Source organism: Tasmannia lanceolata, unplaced genomic scaffold (assembly GCF_043159265.1).
Source record: "Tasmannia lanceolata isolate RefF3 unplaced genomic scaffold, GAP_Taslan_0.1 ptg000011l, whole genome shotgun sequence".
NCBI lineage: Eukaryota > Viridiplantae > Streptophyta > Magnoliopsida > Canellales > Winteraceae > Tasmannia > Tasmannia lanceolata.
In genome coordinates, this window is record NW_027518688.1 from 23,289,915 (window position 1) to 23,307,610 (window position 17,696).

General features: G+C 40.1%; 1 protein-coding gene and 1 non-coding gene across 3 annotated transcripts; both read left to right on the plus strand.

The window, feature by feature from the left end:
- Positions 1-3,945: 3,945 nt before the first annotated feature.
- Positions 3,946-13,236, plus strand: LOC143886695 (uncharacterized). Of its 2 annotated transcripts, none has more exons than XM_077390769.1 (6): positions 3,946-4,087; positions 4,197-4,284; positions 6,234-6,324; positions 7,013-7,094; positions 7,192-7,348; positions 12,951-13,236. In XM_077390769.1, the coding sequence occupies exons 1-6, from the start codon at positions 4,046-4,048 to the stop codon at positions 13,058-13,060; spliced, it is 570 nt and encodes a 189-aa protein (XP_077246884.1). In that variant the 5' UTR covers positions 3,946-4,045; the 3' UTR covers positions 13,061-13,236. The 2 variants fall into 2 exon arrangements, with proteins under 2 accessions (XP_077246884.1, XP_077246883.1); XM_077390768.1 differs by having other exon boundaries at positions 3,947-4,087; positions 7,010-7,094.
- Positions 13,237-14,687: 1,451 nt separating this feature from the next.
- On the plus strand, positions 14,688-14,759 carry TRNAT-CGU (transfer RNA threonine (anticodon CGU)). Its single transcript has one exon. It is a non-coding gene; the product is annotated as a tRNA-Thr (tRNA).
- Positions 14,760-17,696: the final 2,937 nt, after the last annotated feature.

The window sequence follows — 17,696 nt, forward strand, 5'->3', positions numbered from 1 at the left end:
AAAGTAGATTTGATTAGGATTATTTCCTTCTATAATTATCTTAATTCCATTCTATGTTTATCATGTAAGTGCTCTATATAAGCATACCTTGAGATTATTGTAAAGCATTCAAGAAATCCAAGATTAGTGAATATCTCCAAAAACTCTTCATGGTATCAGAGCAGGTCGATCGGACCTAGCCTTTGAGCACAACCTTAGGGAGCTCGTCATCCGGCGGACGGCGATTCCGCAGCCGTTCGCCCGGCAATCATCTTTCTCAAGAATTCTTTGTCGTTTTTGTTTTTCAATTTTCCTTTTCTTAGTTTTGTTGCCCAATCGATCTACACCATGTCTCAACTCTCAGATTTTTCGATGCGCACAGTCTTTGCATCTTCCTATTCTTCTTCTTTCGGTGTTGCTCTGCATCTACCAGCAAAGTTCTCTGTCAGATTTTCCATCACGCCATCTTTGTCACTTGTGGAAGCCGTAGATTCAGCGTTTGTTTCTTACCCGCCCCAACAATGTGCGTGAAAAAGGAAGAAGGTGAAAATAAAACCCATATGTTCTTATTAGTACACCCACTAATTTGACTTCACACAACCCCTCTTTCCTCGTCTTATTGTAATTTATAAACGGGGTTGTTTCTCAGTGAGTTGCGAACTTGCGATAGTCAATGGAACGTGATCCCTTTTCATTTTCACTCCTCCTCTTTGTTATGTGCATCCTCACTATTCTACCTCAAAATTTGTTCTTGACACCCCTACTATTTTAATCCCTCTCTTATGCAAAATATAACACCCCAATTTTGATATTTACACCACCCGAAAATTGTTTGTTTTGAGGGTGGTCTCAGTAGCGCTGATAGTTTGCCAAAAAAAAAAAAGCCATTCTTTTTCTTATATATATTTTTTCCTAACTATTTCAGTTGAGGTGCTTCAGTCCATTAAGGTATATGCCTCAGACCCTTGGGGTGCGTGCCTGAAATAGTGCTGTACTCGGTTGAGGTGCGTGCCCGAGAGTAGTTTCGAATTCCCATGAGGATCGGTATTCTAAAACCGACCCATGTTGTCTTGCCCATTGTGGCCATTTCTTGCCCATTCCGGCATCGGTCCATAGTGACCCATATTTACTCGCCCACCAAGGCTTGAGTATCCTCTAGCCCCATCGAGGCTATGATCTAATGGCTTTTAAGCCCTCTTCGTGACAAAATGTCAAGCGGCATCTTCTTTGGCAACCATCGTTGGCAGCAACATCAATCTTTATCAGAGGATCTTCGTCATCGACTTCTAGAAGTGTACATCAAATCGGTTGATTTTGATTACATTTGTAATTTGGGGAATTCTATTGTATTGGGATTTTTTTTATATTGTCAGACGTATATCGATTTTCAATCCATATACGTTTGAGGGGGCATGTTAGAATATGTGTGTGAGATCCAACGGTTGGATTGGGTTAAGATCTCACCGTTGGATCATCTTAGAGGTAGATTGGGTAAGTTGGCTAAATGAAGCAACTAGATAAATTAGCCAAGTGGATTAGAAGAGGCAAGCAAGAGAGATTAGGAAAGTAGATTTGATTAGGATTATTTCCTTCTATAATTATCTTAATTCCATTATATGTTTATCATGTAAGTGCTTTATATAAGCACCTTGAGAATATTGTAAAGCATTCAAGAAATCCAAGATCAGTGAATATCTCCAAAAAACTCTTCACGTACCTATTGGATTTCCATATGTGTCTCTCAAAATGCCACCTATCTTGCTTTATTCATTTTCAGCGACCCATCAGTATTGAGTTTAAATGTACCTTCCTCGTGTTTGCTCGTGTTTGCTCCACTTGCATGTTTTTCTTACGAGCATAGTACACTCACTTTAATGTCAGCGGTCACAGGCCTAGTAATCCTCAACCTCACACTTGTTTGACACTTAGGGGTGTAAACGAGCCGAGCTTGGCCAGGCTCGGCTCGGCTCGTTAAGCTCAAAGGCTAGGCTCGGGCTCGGCTCGGGCTCGAACCAGGCTCGGCTCAGCTCGGTCAGGCTTGGCTAGGCTCGCGAGCCGCTCGCAAGCCTATCGAGCTTGGGTTATATTCTGGAATATACGTATCAAATGGACGGTTTGGATTATCACGGTTTGGATTATCACAGTGGATTATCACGGTTTGGATTATCAAGGGTGTGAGATTCGCACATGCCAAGGTGGGTAGCAAAGGTTGCTAGCAAAAGCGAAATAATAAAAAAAAAGTCATCATTACGAAAAAGTAAAATATACGAATGTATATAGTTTTAAATGGTACAAAGTTATGACAATTACTGAAAAAAGTCATGACTATGAAAAAAGTCATGATTATGCCTCAGCTGCTACTGTATTATATTTATATATATGACTGTTTTTCTTAACGAGCCTTAACGAGCCGAGCCGAGCCTGGCCTAATTCGGGCTCGGCTCGTTAAGCTTAACGAGCCTAGCAAGCCTGCTCGGCTCGACTCGTTAAGCTTAACGAGCCTAGCAAGCCTGCTCGGCTCGGCTCGTTAAGGATTCGAGCCGAGCTCGAGCGAGCTTCCGAGCCCGAGCCAAAATTGACACCCTTATTGACACTCATGCAACACCCCAATGTTACCTCTCAGCATAGCTCATGTGGCCTAGCCATGTACCCAACGCAAAAACACTCAACTTCTCACACATGGAAGCACATAAAGAGTGAATAAAAATAATGGCTCTATAAAAAGCTTGTAGGGATTGAAGTTTTGAAATTCTGAGGTTTTGAACTTTTGTGTACCTCAAAAAGTCTTCTCCGGAGCTGGTTGGACATCCTTTGGCCATGTGGACCATGGTTTTAATTTCGGTTTTGGAATGCGTTTCAGTCCTCCTGAAAATCGAAATTTCGGCCAAAATCCAACGACATCAAATAAACTAGTATTTTATCTCGTGCAATCGGCCGAAATTTTGGGAAAAGAATAAAATCCAGATTTTTTGGTGAAATTCCTGAAATTTAAACCGAAAATTTGAGATTTCGGTCAAATAATGTAAGGTTTTAGGTATTACCAATTTCAATTTCGGTAAAACCATGGTTTGGACTGCCCGAATTAGGAATTGGACTTGACATCATATTCTAATTATCCCTTAAACGGAATGAGAAATTTTTTTTAAAAAAAATGGGAAATTCTAATAAAAATTCCATTCCAACTGGGGCGAACTCAAGATACCACCTCTTGGGCAGGAAACAGAATCCGACAATATCCCCCTTCTAATTCCACCCGGTGACACCGCTTCTTTGATTCCATTCTTTTTTTTTATAACCAAATGTCAGAATTGAGAGGAACTGTAATCAAATCCCGATTCCAAAGCGCCCGCGGTAGCAACGGAACGGGGGAAAGTATACAGAAAAGACAGTTCTTTTCTATTATAAGTCTAGCAAACCAACTGCACCCTTTAGGCCTGTGGAGGAGATTCAGACAGAATTGAGACTGAGACAGAATTGTCACCCTGTGACATTGGTGGTGGTCTGGCATAACTATCAGAATTAAACATCAACATAACCCACCATAGTAGACAGTGACCCCAAAATAGCATGTTCCTGTCGGTGCGAAAATTTTGGCCGCTACCATGGCAATATTTCCAGAGATTTTCTATGATATGTGGCTACAAAAACCCGTTATTTTTCAATAAGTACAGTACGACCCACACCATAGGATGATCCAAACCGTCCATTTGTTGGGCCACAACGTAAATAGGTTGTGGCCTGAAAAATCATTTCCATAGGATGATCCCAATCCTCCGATATATAGAGGGACAATATGAAAACTTATATAAATTGGAGGGTTGGGATCATCCTATGGAAATGATTTTTCGGCTCAACCTCTTTACCCTGTGGCCCAACAAATGGACGGTTTGGATCATTCTATGGAATGGGCCCAACCGTACAGTTTTAAAAATACGGTTCTACACGGCCACAGATAGAGGAGCACACAAATTCAGCAGGTCCCCCGAACTACCAATATTTTTTTTTCCATATATCACCTGCAAGACAGAGGGTTAAGCACTTAAGCTGGCGTAAGAGCAGAAACAGTATGGCCGCTCCAGGGAAGTGCTTCCTCGTCACTGGCCCTCCTGTAAACAATCTCTCAGCCCTTTAATCTTTCTCTTAATTAGTTTTTTGAATGGTAAAGATTTTATAAGACACACTCTTTCTCTTTTACTCTTATAAATTTATGGGTTCAGGGTATTGGAAAGACTACTTTGGTGATGAAAGTGTTGGAGAGCCTCAGAGTATCAAATCCCAATTTGAAGGTCCAGGGCTTCTACACAAGTAAGCACAATTTCCCGCCTTTCCTTTTTGATCAATTTCAGATTTAATTCATTTATTTTTGGCTATGAATCTTATATTATTGCACAACGTTGATGGTTTGCTTCATGGTTTTGGGGACTGCATTTCATTGCTAATGGAAAGTTTTGTATTACTAACTGTTTGGTGATCAAAAGTTAGAAATTACGTGTCATGTGTTCTATAAGTTTGGAACTGTCTATTTTATTACTCAGTGGTCTATGTTTGATTATATGCCGAAGCCCAATTCGATGTGTTTGATTCTACATTTGCATGCTTAGCCACTTGACTGAGTAATTGTTTTGGTTAAATTTATAACGATCGATTCTTACTGTAAGAAGCCTTGATTGTTGCGGCAAGAACTCTCAGCTAGAAATCCGGTACCGGAAACTATTCAAACCAAACAATAACAAATAGCCTCCAATAAACCACGAAATTAGCCCAAATGACTAAACGAGTGTGTGCAACAAATCAAGAGTGTAGTGAAATAAAGAAAGGAAACAAGGAATCAAGAGACACAAGAGATTTACGTTGTTTGGCACTTTGGTCTACTCCATTGGCAATTCGGCAATGTAAAATTCACTATCAATGATAGGAAATTACAGCAAGGTGAAAAACCCTTACCTCTCCAACAATGGTGAAAATCCCACCTACACCCTCTTCTTGCAACCCAAGCAAAATGCCCAACTCCCCCTTACAATGTATTCACGACCCGGAAAACACCATAAAGAGAACCAAACAACCTTGGATTAAAGCTCTTGCAAGAAAAGAAGAAGAAGAAAACCCTTGAAGAGAGAAAACCCCTTTTCTTGTAGAGAAAAGCTCTTAACCTCTTCTTAAAAACTATGATTTAGCTGACACTTTGAATTTATTGCTGACACACGTGTCCAGCCATATTTGACACGACACACGTGTCCATCCGTGTCGATACTCCTTTGGACACTTTTAAATGTACTACTGTAAGTGTTGGACTTACTATGGGTGTGTGCACATGTTTTTGTGTCGTTTCAAGTGTGACATTTTGTTTTATTATTGCATATTGTGGTTACCTCTTCTTCTTTTTTAATTGTTCTTTTATTATAAGCTCTTTTTTCGCTCTTCCTTAACTAATATTTGTTGTTGTATCATATATACTTTCTATTTTAGTTGTGTCCCTGTTTCTAAATTTTGGGGGTTTGCCGTGTCCGACACTCCGTGTCCGTGTCGACACGTGACACTAGTGTCCGTGTCCACAAATCATAGCTTTAAAATCATCCCCCAACTAAAGATAAAACCCTCTTTAGTGGGCTTATAAACCGCATTCCAAGAATGCCCCTTCTTAAAGGAGTAATTCCCAAGTGATTTTATATCACTAATCCAACATTGAGTATGTGCTTGAAAAAACTCGAAAACCCGATTGAATTCTTGGAAAACTTAGTCAGGTATTCTAGACATTTTATCGAGTATTCATAGAAGCAAATGAGGTTTTTAACCCGTAAAAGCTTGATTGAGTTCTTGACTGAGTCCCTAGTTGACAATGACTATGACCCTCATAAATTTTCAAGTTGAGTTTGAGTTTTCGAACATTGGGTTTCATAACACCTCCCATGATTATACTGAATATTAGGAATTCCCAATACGTCACACCTTAAAGCTCCCTTCAAGACTATGGAGATCTTTCTGTTCCCAAAAGACACGATTACATTTCATATCACATGCGAAATCAGCAAGAGAATCAACTACTTGATTACAGATTCTCTTGCTAATATTCGGTAAGTGATTTCTTTTTTTCTTTTTTCCATTTGTTTTGGGTTTTGAGGCAAGGTGGCATGTATTCCTCATATCTTTTGCGTAATATCAATAAAATTTGTGGTGCCAGCCAAAAAAAAAAATTACTTCCCATCATTATGGTTTGTTTCACAAAATAACAATAATGCATGCTGCTGATTATGTAGGTGAGATTAGACAAGGTGCTGAAAGGGTAGGGTTTGAAGTGGTGACATTAGACGGTAGAAGGGGACCCCTTGCATCTACAACTAATTCAAGGTGGTTTTATCTCTCTTTTTTAATCCATTGGTCTCATTAACTCTTTTTTTTTACCTTTTCCAATCATATTCATGATTTATCAAGTTTCTCTCTTTTCACGTTCCAATTGCTTGTGGAACTAGTTCTGAAATTTCATCGTGGATCGAATCTTAGGAGACAAACTTAGCTTTCACATTGTTTAGTTTTGTAAACCTCTACTTTTTCTCCTTTTTTCCCCTTTACTGGGAGATCAATTGTACATTTTTAATGTGATGATTCTATTCCATTCATTATCTGGGAGACTCTTCATCTTAGATTTGCATTTGATGCAACGATTATGTAGCCAATCACCTTCTTGTTTCAATCGTTCGCTAGATGGGTGAGGTGCAGATTGATGCTTGGTTAAAATTAGGTTTACTTTGCTCATCCAATATTTCAGATACTTAGATATGTTAATCCCTCAAGCGGAAAAATTTTGCAAGGAAGAAAATTGTTCGATTCGTTTTACAGCTAGTTTACAGGCCTTTTTATTACTTCCCAACATTCATATCTATTTATCTTAATTGCGATGAAATGTCCCTAAGGCTGTTTCTTGCTATCAAGAACGTTAAATGCATCTAGATATTAGTCTGAGTTCTATCTTCTGCTATGGTTGAGATATCCAATTGCCTTTTGTCTCCAGCTAAAGCATATTTGACAATTGCAGTAGAGAGTCTCTCAGATGGCCTAGTGTCGGGAAGTATAAAGTGGATATAGCATCGTTTGAATCATTGGTGTTGCCTGAATTGCAGGTAGGTGGTTTGTAAACCATCACTTGACCAGGAATGATGGTTGATTGCAGTGTGGGTTCTGTGCCTAATGAGAATGAAAATTGTATTTTTATCTCAGGTCAAAGAAGATACTGATCTATTCATCATTGATGAAGTGGGTAAAATGGAGTTGTATAGTTCATCATTTTCCCCTGCTGTTCTAAAAGTGTTAGAATCCAATATCCCCATCTTGGCATCCATACCTATTCCAAAGTTTGGTCGTGACATACCTGGAGGTACTCTAACTTTCATATTCTCTATCCAGCAAAGTGTTTTTACATTGTTTCTATTTAAATCATATTCGTCTTTTACATGGTTCTGTTTCAAGTATTCGATAATTACTCTTGAAAAATATTATCACAATCTCTTCCTATTTGAATCCTACATGCTTTTTCACTTAAACTTGTAAATCTTCTATTAAATTGCTTATCTGGCAATAAGTTCTGGTTATTTCATGTTATCTGACAAAGATATAGATAGATGTTAGTGAACATCTCAGTCCAATCTGGAAGCCTGATAAACCTTCTGATGCTGTCTTGAGTATAACATTTGTTTCCTATTCATGGCTAAAATTTCAATTGCTATTTCCTGTCATCTTTCATGTGAAAATTTTATGGTCAGCATTATGTTAAATTTGTTACCTTGCATCTGTCTTCATTACTTGTCCTTTGATAGCTACAGAATTGGTACTCATGAAACTCTGATACGTAAGGATACTTGCATTGGATTATCCAAAACAATATCATGGACTATGAAACTTAAGACGGTCCTCCATACCTGGTCCTTGCCATGTACCCATATCCAATTAACAGTAACCGTACTGCTCAGTGTATGGACCATAAAGGCTGAACAAATTGCCAATAAAAAAAAAGGCTGAACAAATTCATGTCTGAATTAAAATCCCTAATCTCATTGCGAGCAATGGAAGAACGTCCGAGGGACTGGCTTTGTCCCCATTGTAACTACTGTAACTTCAAGTGGAGAAGCAGATGTCGTCGATGTCAGCACAAAAAGAAGAAATTGCTCTCTCCATCCGCTTCCCTTCATGATAAAATCAGGTCAAATCCACACGTGAGGGGGGCTAATCGCAATTGGGAACCTAAGAAGGGAATGGGTAGGCGGTAGGAAGACTGGTTTTGCCCTTCATGTGATTATGTTAATTTTAAGTGGCGGAATAAATGCCGTTGGTGTTGGCAGCTTAGAAAACCCCCAAATCTGGCGACCGTTGTTAGTCTACCAATTCCACTGGAGGCGGATAGCGAGGGCGGGAGGTGGCCTAATAGTGGTGATGTCCTACCACATGTGGAGAGGAAAGGGGGGGGGGGGGGGGGGGTGGTCATCCTTATCTATCTCAGGTGGCGAGGTGAACGTTTGAATGGATTCTTTAAAGTCATGTCTAGTAGGGAGAAAGAGAGATATCAAAGGGATCTTAGAGGATCTGTGGCTCTGGGCACGAAAGCACTGGAAAATTCCATCGCTACACTGTCCCTACACATTGGCTAAGGATGAATTCCTCTTTATGTTTAATCGGAGAAGCAGGCCCATAAGATCCTAACCTGGGGCCCCGAGGCTCTGGGAGATCATCTCTTGTCCCTCTCAGCGTGGCATAGGGATTATATCCAGGGTGAGGAAGCGCTTTAGGTCAATTTTTATGGTATCCCTTTACATGCTTGGGCCACTTCAACGGTGGAGGCCTTAGGGAGTCTGTTCGGTACGGTTTTGAAGACAAAAATGGAAGGTAATCACCAACACTGTATGAATTTCGTATCGGCCAAAATCCTAACCTCCCATTGCCGTCTATCAGGTTCTTTTGTTAATATGCTGATCTTTGATCATTATTACCCTATTGGAATTGAAATACAAGAGGATTTTATGGAATGCTCAGTTAGTCTCGAGCCCCCTGGTCATAAGGGGTGGCCGGTTGCATTAAAGTATCCCTCAAAGGATTCCGCTGGTTTGGGCAGGCCGACAATGCCGCTGGTTGCCGACATTCCGGTGTAGCAGGATAAGCTCCCGGCGAACCGTTGGTCCCCCTGCCAAATTCAAATCCCGATTCTATCCAATCACACAATGGCGTGCTGCCCAAGATTGGACTGTCAATAGATGGGTGGGGATCGGGGAAAAAGGTTCTTGGTCAGAAATACTTTTCACTTGCTGGCTCTGGCCTTAGGAAATTTAACCTCCTTGCCCTTAAGAGAAAAATGAGAAAAATTGGACGGTTGGATTCTAAGAATAGGATATCTCATAAGCCCTTCCCCCCTCCGTCCAGGGTAGTTGGTGCCCTTGGATAAGTATCTGTTGGCCTTCACCTAGCTGTCCTGGAGGGTGGCCGGTGGTGGCCCTTCCCCAACTTTTGGTTGGGTTGGGTCTAAAGAAGTTTTAGTATTTTGTAGAAGTCTCTTTGGTCATCGACTTTTGGATGGTTGTGGGGTGTGCTATGTAATACCTATGTTAGTATTTCTCACCTCGCTTTTGCGCGTGGCGCATTTAGAGCACTCTTACCGGGGCAAGGGAGGATAGAAAGAAGCCTCTTTATTTGCTAGTGGAAAAGGGGTTTAATCCCCGGGGTTTAGAGAATCCAGGTGAGACGTTTGGGATCCCCTGGTCTCTTGGGCGATTCATTTTGAACTTCGAGTAGGCAGAAATGGACAACCAAAATCACCGCAACAGGAATCTCACTCATGCCCTGGGGGTTCGAGCAGGAAGCTTGGACCATTAACAGGATGAGAATGGAGATTCTGGTTTTGGAAAGAATCCTTCACAGGATGAGAATGATGACTTATGACGAAGAGAGGGTGTCCATTAACGATCCCACTGATAAAGAGCTCTCAGGGGATCTGCTTAGGAAATATTGGAAATTTTTTAAGCAAGACACTAAAGATTGCCCTTTCACATTCTACAGTCTTTGCGGCTTTGCTTCAGTGGAAGAGACGCACTCACCTTTGTATAAATACCCTTTTTTTAAGTTACTCATGAGTTAGGAAAGGGCTGCGAGGAAACGGATTTGGGAGCTCACCAGCGAGTCAAGGTGGCAAATGGGCTGTGCAGACCCGCGGCTCGGCACGGCACGAATAGCTACAGTGACACGGGCCGTGCCGAGCTGTGGGTTTAGGCCCGCGGCACGGCACGGCCCGGCATGGCAAAATCCGTGAAAAAGTGAGCATTTAGGGCTATTTTCCCAGCCCGGCACGATACGAGCCGCGGGCCGTGCCGTGCCGGCATGTGGCCAAATTGTGCCGTGCTTGGCCCGCGGGCCACATTGGGCCGAGAAGTTTCGTGCCGTGCCGGCACGGCACGGCCCGTTTGCCACCTTGACCAGGGAGGTGGCTATTAGACACACGGAATAAAGAAATCTCTATCCGGAAAGCCCTGGTTTTTTGGAGGGAAACCCGGACGCCTCACTCACAGGCTTGCCGGTTTTCCACCTCCAGCACACTCTGGAGGAGCTGGAGAAATGCGCTTCCTGATGTGCATCTCCGTGTTGGGGCGGTCTTGGGATCCTGTGGCAGCTAGACGACCTTTGAGGATTTAAGGAGGAAAGAAAGAGATATGTTATTGTATCTTGTTTTGCTTTAATGTTTTCCTCTACTTGGTCCTTGGTGTACCTGGTCCATCCTCAATATAATATTTTGTAATACAGGAAGGGACTCCTAGTCCCCAGTGTTATTCTGATATCAATGAAATATGTCACTTTTAAAAAATAAAAATAAAAATTCATGTCTGAATTTTCTTAGTAATCAGTGAAAGAAAACCTAATTTCATAATAAATAATTTAGGAATGATCCACTCTGAGTCAACCTCACCAAATTTCACAATGAATTAGAATAACCACTAGATACTATCTGATCCTGATTGGACTTTGATTAGGTGCAAAGCCCACCGCCTACTAAGGTGGAACCCTCACCTCGACAATCATGCATTGATGGTTTTTATGTGGAGTCACACTGAAATTTGGATGGTTTAGTCATTGGATCAGTGGTCTAAATAATATGCAAAACCATTCCCTACCCTAACTACTCTGGTGCTATATAAACTGGGTTTTATTTTTAACTAATACTGGAAATGCAGTTTGTTTTTAAAAAGGGATAATTACATTTACACCCCCTCTAGTTTCTGACACATCCACTTCCACCCCTATAGTTTAAAACGTGACAAATACACCCTTGTAGTTTCAATTTGTTTAAGGTAGGCCCCCTCAGCTGAAGGTTCGTCCATAGATTGAAGGGTTAGGATGATCCGATGGAGCTGATTTTTTGGGCACACCCTATCTATGTCAGGACCCATCGAATGAACGCTTTGGATCATCCAAACAATGTGGGCCCACATTATTTGGATGATTTTTTGGTAGTGTTTGGATTCAGGTAGGGGCCCACATTATTTGGATGATCCAAAGCGTTCATTTGATGGGTCCTGACATAGATATGGTGTGCCCAAAAAATCAGCTCCATCGGATCATCCTAACCCTTCAATCTATGGACGAACCTTCAGCTGAGGGGGCAAACCTTAAACAAATTGAAACTACAGGGGTGTATTTGTCACGTTTTAAACTATAGGGGTAGAAGTGGATGTGTCAGAAACTAGAAGGGGTGTAAATGTAATTATCCCTTTTTAAAATGACTTGTCTGCTTCACTTTGTGTATGAAACATTTTAGGAAAGACTGGTAGTGAGGTCATTACAGGGAAGTTGCAGTCTTTTCAGTGTGTTTTCGGAACTAACATCTGGCCTTTTTTGACAAAATGATCCCACTCTATTAGAAATCCCCAAATCAAACCTCTTCCATTTGTAATTTATGGTATGTTAATTCTAAATAAACCCGGAGTTAGAGAAATTAACATAGACTAGGTTGGGATTAGTTGAGTTTGGTTGGCAACTCAGTGCTACCTTGGCTTTTCTCTGAACACGCTGCCTTGGATTATTTAAAAGGGAAAATTACATTTACACCCTGTCTAGTTTCTGACACATCCACTTCTACTTGTATAGTTTAAAACGTGACAACTACACCCCCTGTAGTTTCAAGTTGTATAAGGTAGGCCCCCTCAGTTGACGGTTCGTCCACAGATTGAAGGGTTAGGATGATCCGATGGAGCTGATTTTTTGGGAACACCCTATCTATGTCAGGGCCCATCAAATGAACGCTTTGGATCATCCAAACAATGTGGGCCCATACCCGAATCCAAACACTACCAAAAACACAGTGGGCCCACATTGTTTGGATGATCCAAAGTGTTCATTTGATGGGCCCTGACATAGATAGGGTGTGCCTAAAAAATCAGCTTCATCGGATCATCCTAACCCTTCAATCTGTGGACGAACCGTCAACTGAGGGGGTCTGCCTTACACAAATTGAAACCAAATGGGGTGTAGTTGTCACGGTTTAAACTATAGGCGTAGAAGCGGATGTGTCAGAAACTAGAGGGGGTGTAAATGTAATTTTTCCTATTTAAAAATAAGATATAGTAGCAAGTATGTTATTGGATAATTTATCATGTACTAGGGGAAGTCTATTAAGTTATCTTTGCAATTAATATTTGAACATTGAATTTAATAATGAAATTCCATCTGATATATGGTATGTCTATACTCTTATCTTAAGTGTATCAAATACTTTTTTATTTGATATTTTTTCTATCAAACTTGTTACATGTAAAAAATGCATATCTCTAACCACACTTGCAAGCAATCCAGAGAGACTTGTATGCAGTATTTTCAGTAACTAGCATTTCACTACCATCAATGTATCTATAGTTTGGAAGTCATCTAGAAACCCAATTATCTTTTACATGCATATTTCTTTTTTCCTGGTTGGTATAACCCATAAGCTTAACGATCTTCTGCAGTCGCGAGGTTGAGGAACCATCCAGGAGCGGTTGTATTCACACTCAATGCGGGGAATCGAGATGCAATCAAAGAAGAGATTTACACCAAACTGGTCAACTTACTGCACTAAAACTAAATGTTTCTGCTTACAGCTTGATGTTAGTAGATAACGATTTCTAGATTGTAAAGTTGACTATCACATGAAATGTAGAGATGCCATGTCCAGTCCTTTCATGGAGCTCTGTAGTTTACTTGATTTTGACTTCTTCCTTTGTATTCTAATGAAACGTAATTCAACTATCCAAATCAATGTTGTCAAAAAACTTGGATGTAGCCTACCAAAAAAAAAAAAACTTGGATGTTGTGAATAATCAATTTCACACCATATAATGCAGTGGAAGTGAAATTACCCAGAAGAAGGAAAAAAACAGAGAAAAATATTAGCAAGGGAGAGATTTTACTTGATTGGCTTTTGTACCAGCCTTTGAAGTGTAATTGAAATTACCCAGAAGGTAAAAAAAAAACAGGGAAGGAGAGAGTATACTTGATTTGACTTTTGTAATAGCCTTTGAATGGAACTGAACTAGACTACTAAAAGCAATGTTACCAAAGAATTTGGATGTCATGAATACTCAATTTTTACACCACATAATGCAGTGGATGTGAAACTGCCCGAAAAAAAGGACATGAAGAAACATAGGAACATTATCAAGGGAGAAAGCTTACTTGATTTTGACTTGTGCATTAGCTTTTGAATGGAAAGGGACTAGCCTGTCTCCGGACCTTGCTGCCATTACAAATTGTCGTGTCTCATTGCAAGGCCAATAATGAAGAATTTAATTTCTATTGGAAAAGAAAATAACAGGTTCAAGTGAGTTTTCTACTTTCCTCAATTTTGGTAGAAAATTTTAACCCAGAATTCTAAAATCTGCACTAAATTAGTCTACTAAACATTTTTTTTTTTTTTTTTTTTTTTGAGAAAGTCTTTTCCAAGAAAAAAAAATCCCTAGATCCAAACATGCCTCCATGTTAATTGGTCTGATTTTAACAGGAGAATAAGATTATATACTGTTCAAGTTGTTTTACAACTTCTCTAGGAGGTGAAATTGAACTGATTATATTTTCGTAAAGGGAGAGAAGTCACAAAGAGGAGTCTTGTAGCCGTGAAAGTTATGAATGAAATATTTTCCTATGTGGATAGCTTAAGGTATCAAACTATCAAAGCTCATGAAAGACCCTTGATTGCTTCATCTATTGGAAGATGTTTCATACTAAGGAAGGTGACTTGGAACAATTGAATCCTAACAGTCTGTCATCTTGTCTCCTTCCATAGAAATTCAAGCCAAAACCCACAAAAAAGTAGAATTTTGCTTGGATTTCTTGGGAATGATGCTGTTTCTATTTTCCCCAACACTACTTTACAAGGTCGACAACCAAACACTACTTACCGCTATTATACGAAGCGCGTTTCCAGGTAAATCCAATGCTTGTCTCCTCACTGTTGATTACTTTTACTAGTACTCTATGACTATGAGGTAAAATACCTGCATCCAAACAGATGTATAGGAAACATGAATAGGAGAGAAAGGGAAAATGAGATAGCGTTCAGTAAGTCAAGGGAACAGCATCCACAAACCACAATCCTTACAAGAAAGAAAAGAGTTCTTCCAGGCCCATGTTTTAATAAATATGGGGAATACTCACTATATCTAGTGTAAACGATTTATATATCTTATTAAAACAGCATAGTCATCAAAGCTTCCGTAGCATAGTGGTAGTGCGTTCGCTTCGTAAGCGAAAGGTCGCGAGTTCGATCCTCGCCGGGAGCTTTCTTTTTGGAACTCAGTCTTACCTGTTGGGCCACAGCTTTTAGTGTAAAAACCTCTACATTATGGCCCATCAATTGAACGGTTCGGATCATTCTAAGAAGTCAGCCTCAAAGTATAATCTGAAAAATACTGGACTTCACACACTCATCTAGGGTGTCAAATGGACCCAATGATTATGCCATGCGCTAGCGTGGGCCCACCATTTTACACCGTGTTTTGATGACCCTTCTCAAAACCATGGCATCACATAGGGCCCACCATTTTACTTCATATGTTGATGTGGTGAGAGAGAGTGACTCTTCAAATATTAGTGTTTTTAATGTGTTTCTAAGACCATCATAGAGGGAGAGATTTTACGAATTTGTCTATTATTTTTCTTTAACCTTCTAACTAAAAATAAACTTTAGAAGAAGTCTAAACTGAAGGGAGCCCTTGCAAAAAAGAGGTGAAAGGGCTCTCCTATTGGCTGCATGATGGTGCAGCCAATAGGAGAGCCCTTTCACCTCTTTTTTGCAAGGGCTCCCTTCAGTCTAGAATTCCTCTAGTAATTAAGAACATTTTTTAGGGATTCCGATAGATAAGTTTTGATGTAGGTGGATTTGAATAGTTTTTCCTTTTTTGAATGATTCCTACTTTTAGTATTTTGTCGTTTATCTCACTCTAAGTCTCAAGTCACTCCCACCTCTTCTTTCTCTAACCATTGGCCCTAAATCCCCACCTCTGTCTTGCCCTCTTATGAGAATTTTAACTGTGTATGATGTTAAGTAGGACCTGCTATGTATTGGAAAAGGATCCCAATATCTGCGCCTATAACAGTTCCCCCAAGCCTATTTTGCGTTCTCTTTTGTTGGTTCTCCTTTTGTGTTTATGCTGCCCTTGTGGGCCCCCTTGTAACTCTCATTTTTGTCTTTAATATATCTGGTGAGGGTCCTGCCTAACCCCAGCTTGCCAATCAAAAAAAAAAAAGTAGGACCTGCTATGTATAATTTGATTTGAAATGGATTGTGACCTAGACCCAGAAAGTAGTATCTGAAGAGCGTTCCGATTAACTAAGACATAGGTGGATCCGATCAAAAGTGGATCCATTGACACCCCTACATTCATCATATACAATCTTGAAATTGAAAGATGAGAGCACTACCATACTAGCATAAACACTTAAAAAATGCACCCATCACAACCATCTAATCATTCACAATTGGATATGGGACCCGTCATTTGGTAAGGAATAGGGTCCACCCGACTAAGTCCATACCTCTCCCGGCAGGATCTGACAACGAGCGCATACAACGAATGAGCAACACTTTTGGGGTATGAGCTACACATCATATCGTTCCCTTCACAAAATTAATTAAACATAAGAGGTGGATGATGAATCAAACCCTCCTTTTTAAGACCCAAATGAATGTAGTTAAGTACAAGTCATTGCCTACCACCAAAAGGCTACACGATAGATGGGTCACATTGTTCTAATGCTTTAAGCTGTTCACATGACGACATATTGTAGATATAATTAGGGAGTGGGGACCTTTATTTTGGGAATTAATATGGTTCACCCCTCTTTCTTCCCCGGGCCACCCTCTTGCAGTGTAATATATTAGTTATAACTATGGTTTTAAATTTCGACCGAAACCAAAATTTTCCGAAATTTCGGAATTTCGGTTTTCCAAAGGTCCGAAACGGTTACCGAAACCGAAATTTTAAACCATGGTTATAACCAAATGCATCAAAACCGAAACGGTCATTTATTTCGGCGAAAATTTCGTTTTTCCGAAATTTGACCCAAAAAATATGTTTTTTTAATATTAATTTAATATTTCACCGAAATTTAATATTGAATAAAATATTAGTTTCAGGTCAAGTACAAGATTTCGACCGAAATTTCGGTCCCGAAACCGAAATTTTAAACCTTGGTTATAACTTATAAATACACTAGAGGAGGGTGGCCCGAGGAAGAAAAAGAGGCGGATATATCAGTCCACTTTATTTTTAACTAAATGAAACATGCAGTCATCAACTCATCAAAAAGTGTTGAATAAAGTAAGGAGTGACATTATCAAAACGAGGGAGCGTGGATATCGTTTCCCAAGAAGGCCATCATCTGCCTGAGGTGTAAAAACGTGGGCCCTCACCCTTTAGTCCTTTACCCATTGCACAAATTACCTTTACAACCAATCAAACCGCTCCTTCATATGCCATCCCTTTTCAAGGCTATTTTTGTCATTTCACATATACATTGTGATATAATTTGGGCAAAAATAAATTCGCACCCTCTGCTTGATAATTCACACCTCATTAAACGTACCCTCCTTAAGGGCTGCGAATTATCCTACACGGTGTGCGAATTTATCATCGCCCTTTGCCGAAAGCAAAAAAGTCAGAGACAGATAAGCGGCTCCTTTCAATAATAACAAAACACGCTCTCCGCTCTTTCATCCAGCTAAAAACAATTGCAAGAATTTTCTAACGTACGCGTAAGCGCGCAATTCACACACCCACAAGGGCTTGGCATGCTGAAACAGGATTGCGGGAAAAGCAAGAGGTGCGCACTGAGCACAGGGCGGATGTTAGGAGTGTCTGGATAGAAAATTCCAAAAGCGTGTACCGTTTTTTTATGCCGCCAAATGGAGATATCGTGCGTAAAAGCAAACTGTTGTTGAGCTGTTCATTCCGTTAATTAAAACAAAAGTGAGTAGTGCCATTATCAAAACAAGTCAGTGCAGATATCAGAGCCCTGAGTAATTAAATTATAAATTAAATAGTCAGACATTTTATCTCATAGCAGTTTGTTAGCCCTCAGGACCATCTGAAAAACGAGGCTCACCCAATCTTGAAAAGATTTCCATGAAAATTGAGTTTTTTCTAGCGTTTGGTTAACTTATTATTGTGGAATTTTCCCCCCAAAGTTGAAAATTTTCCTATTCTCTAGGTAGATTA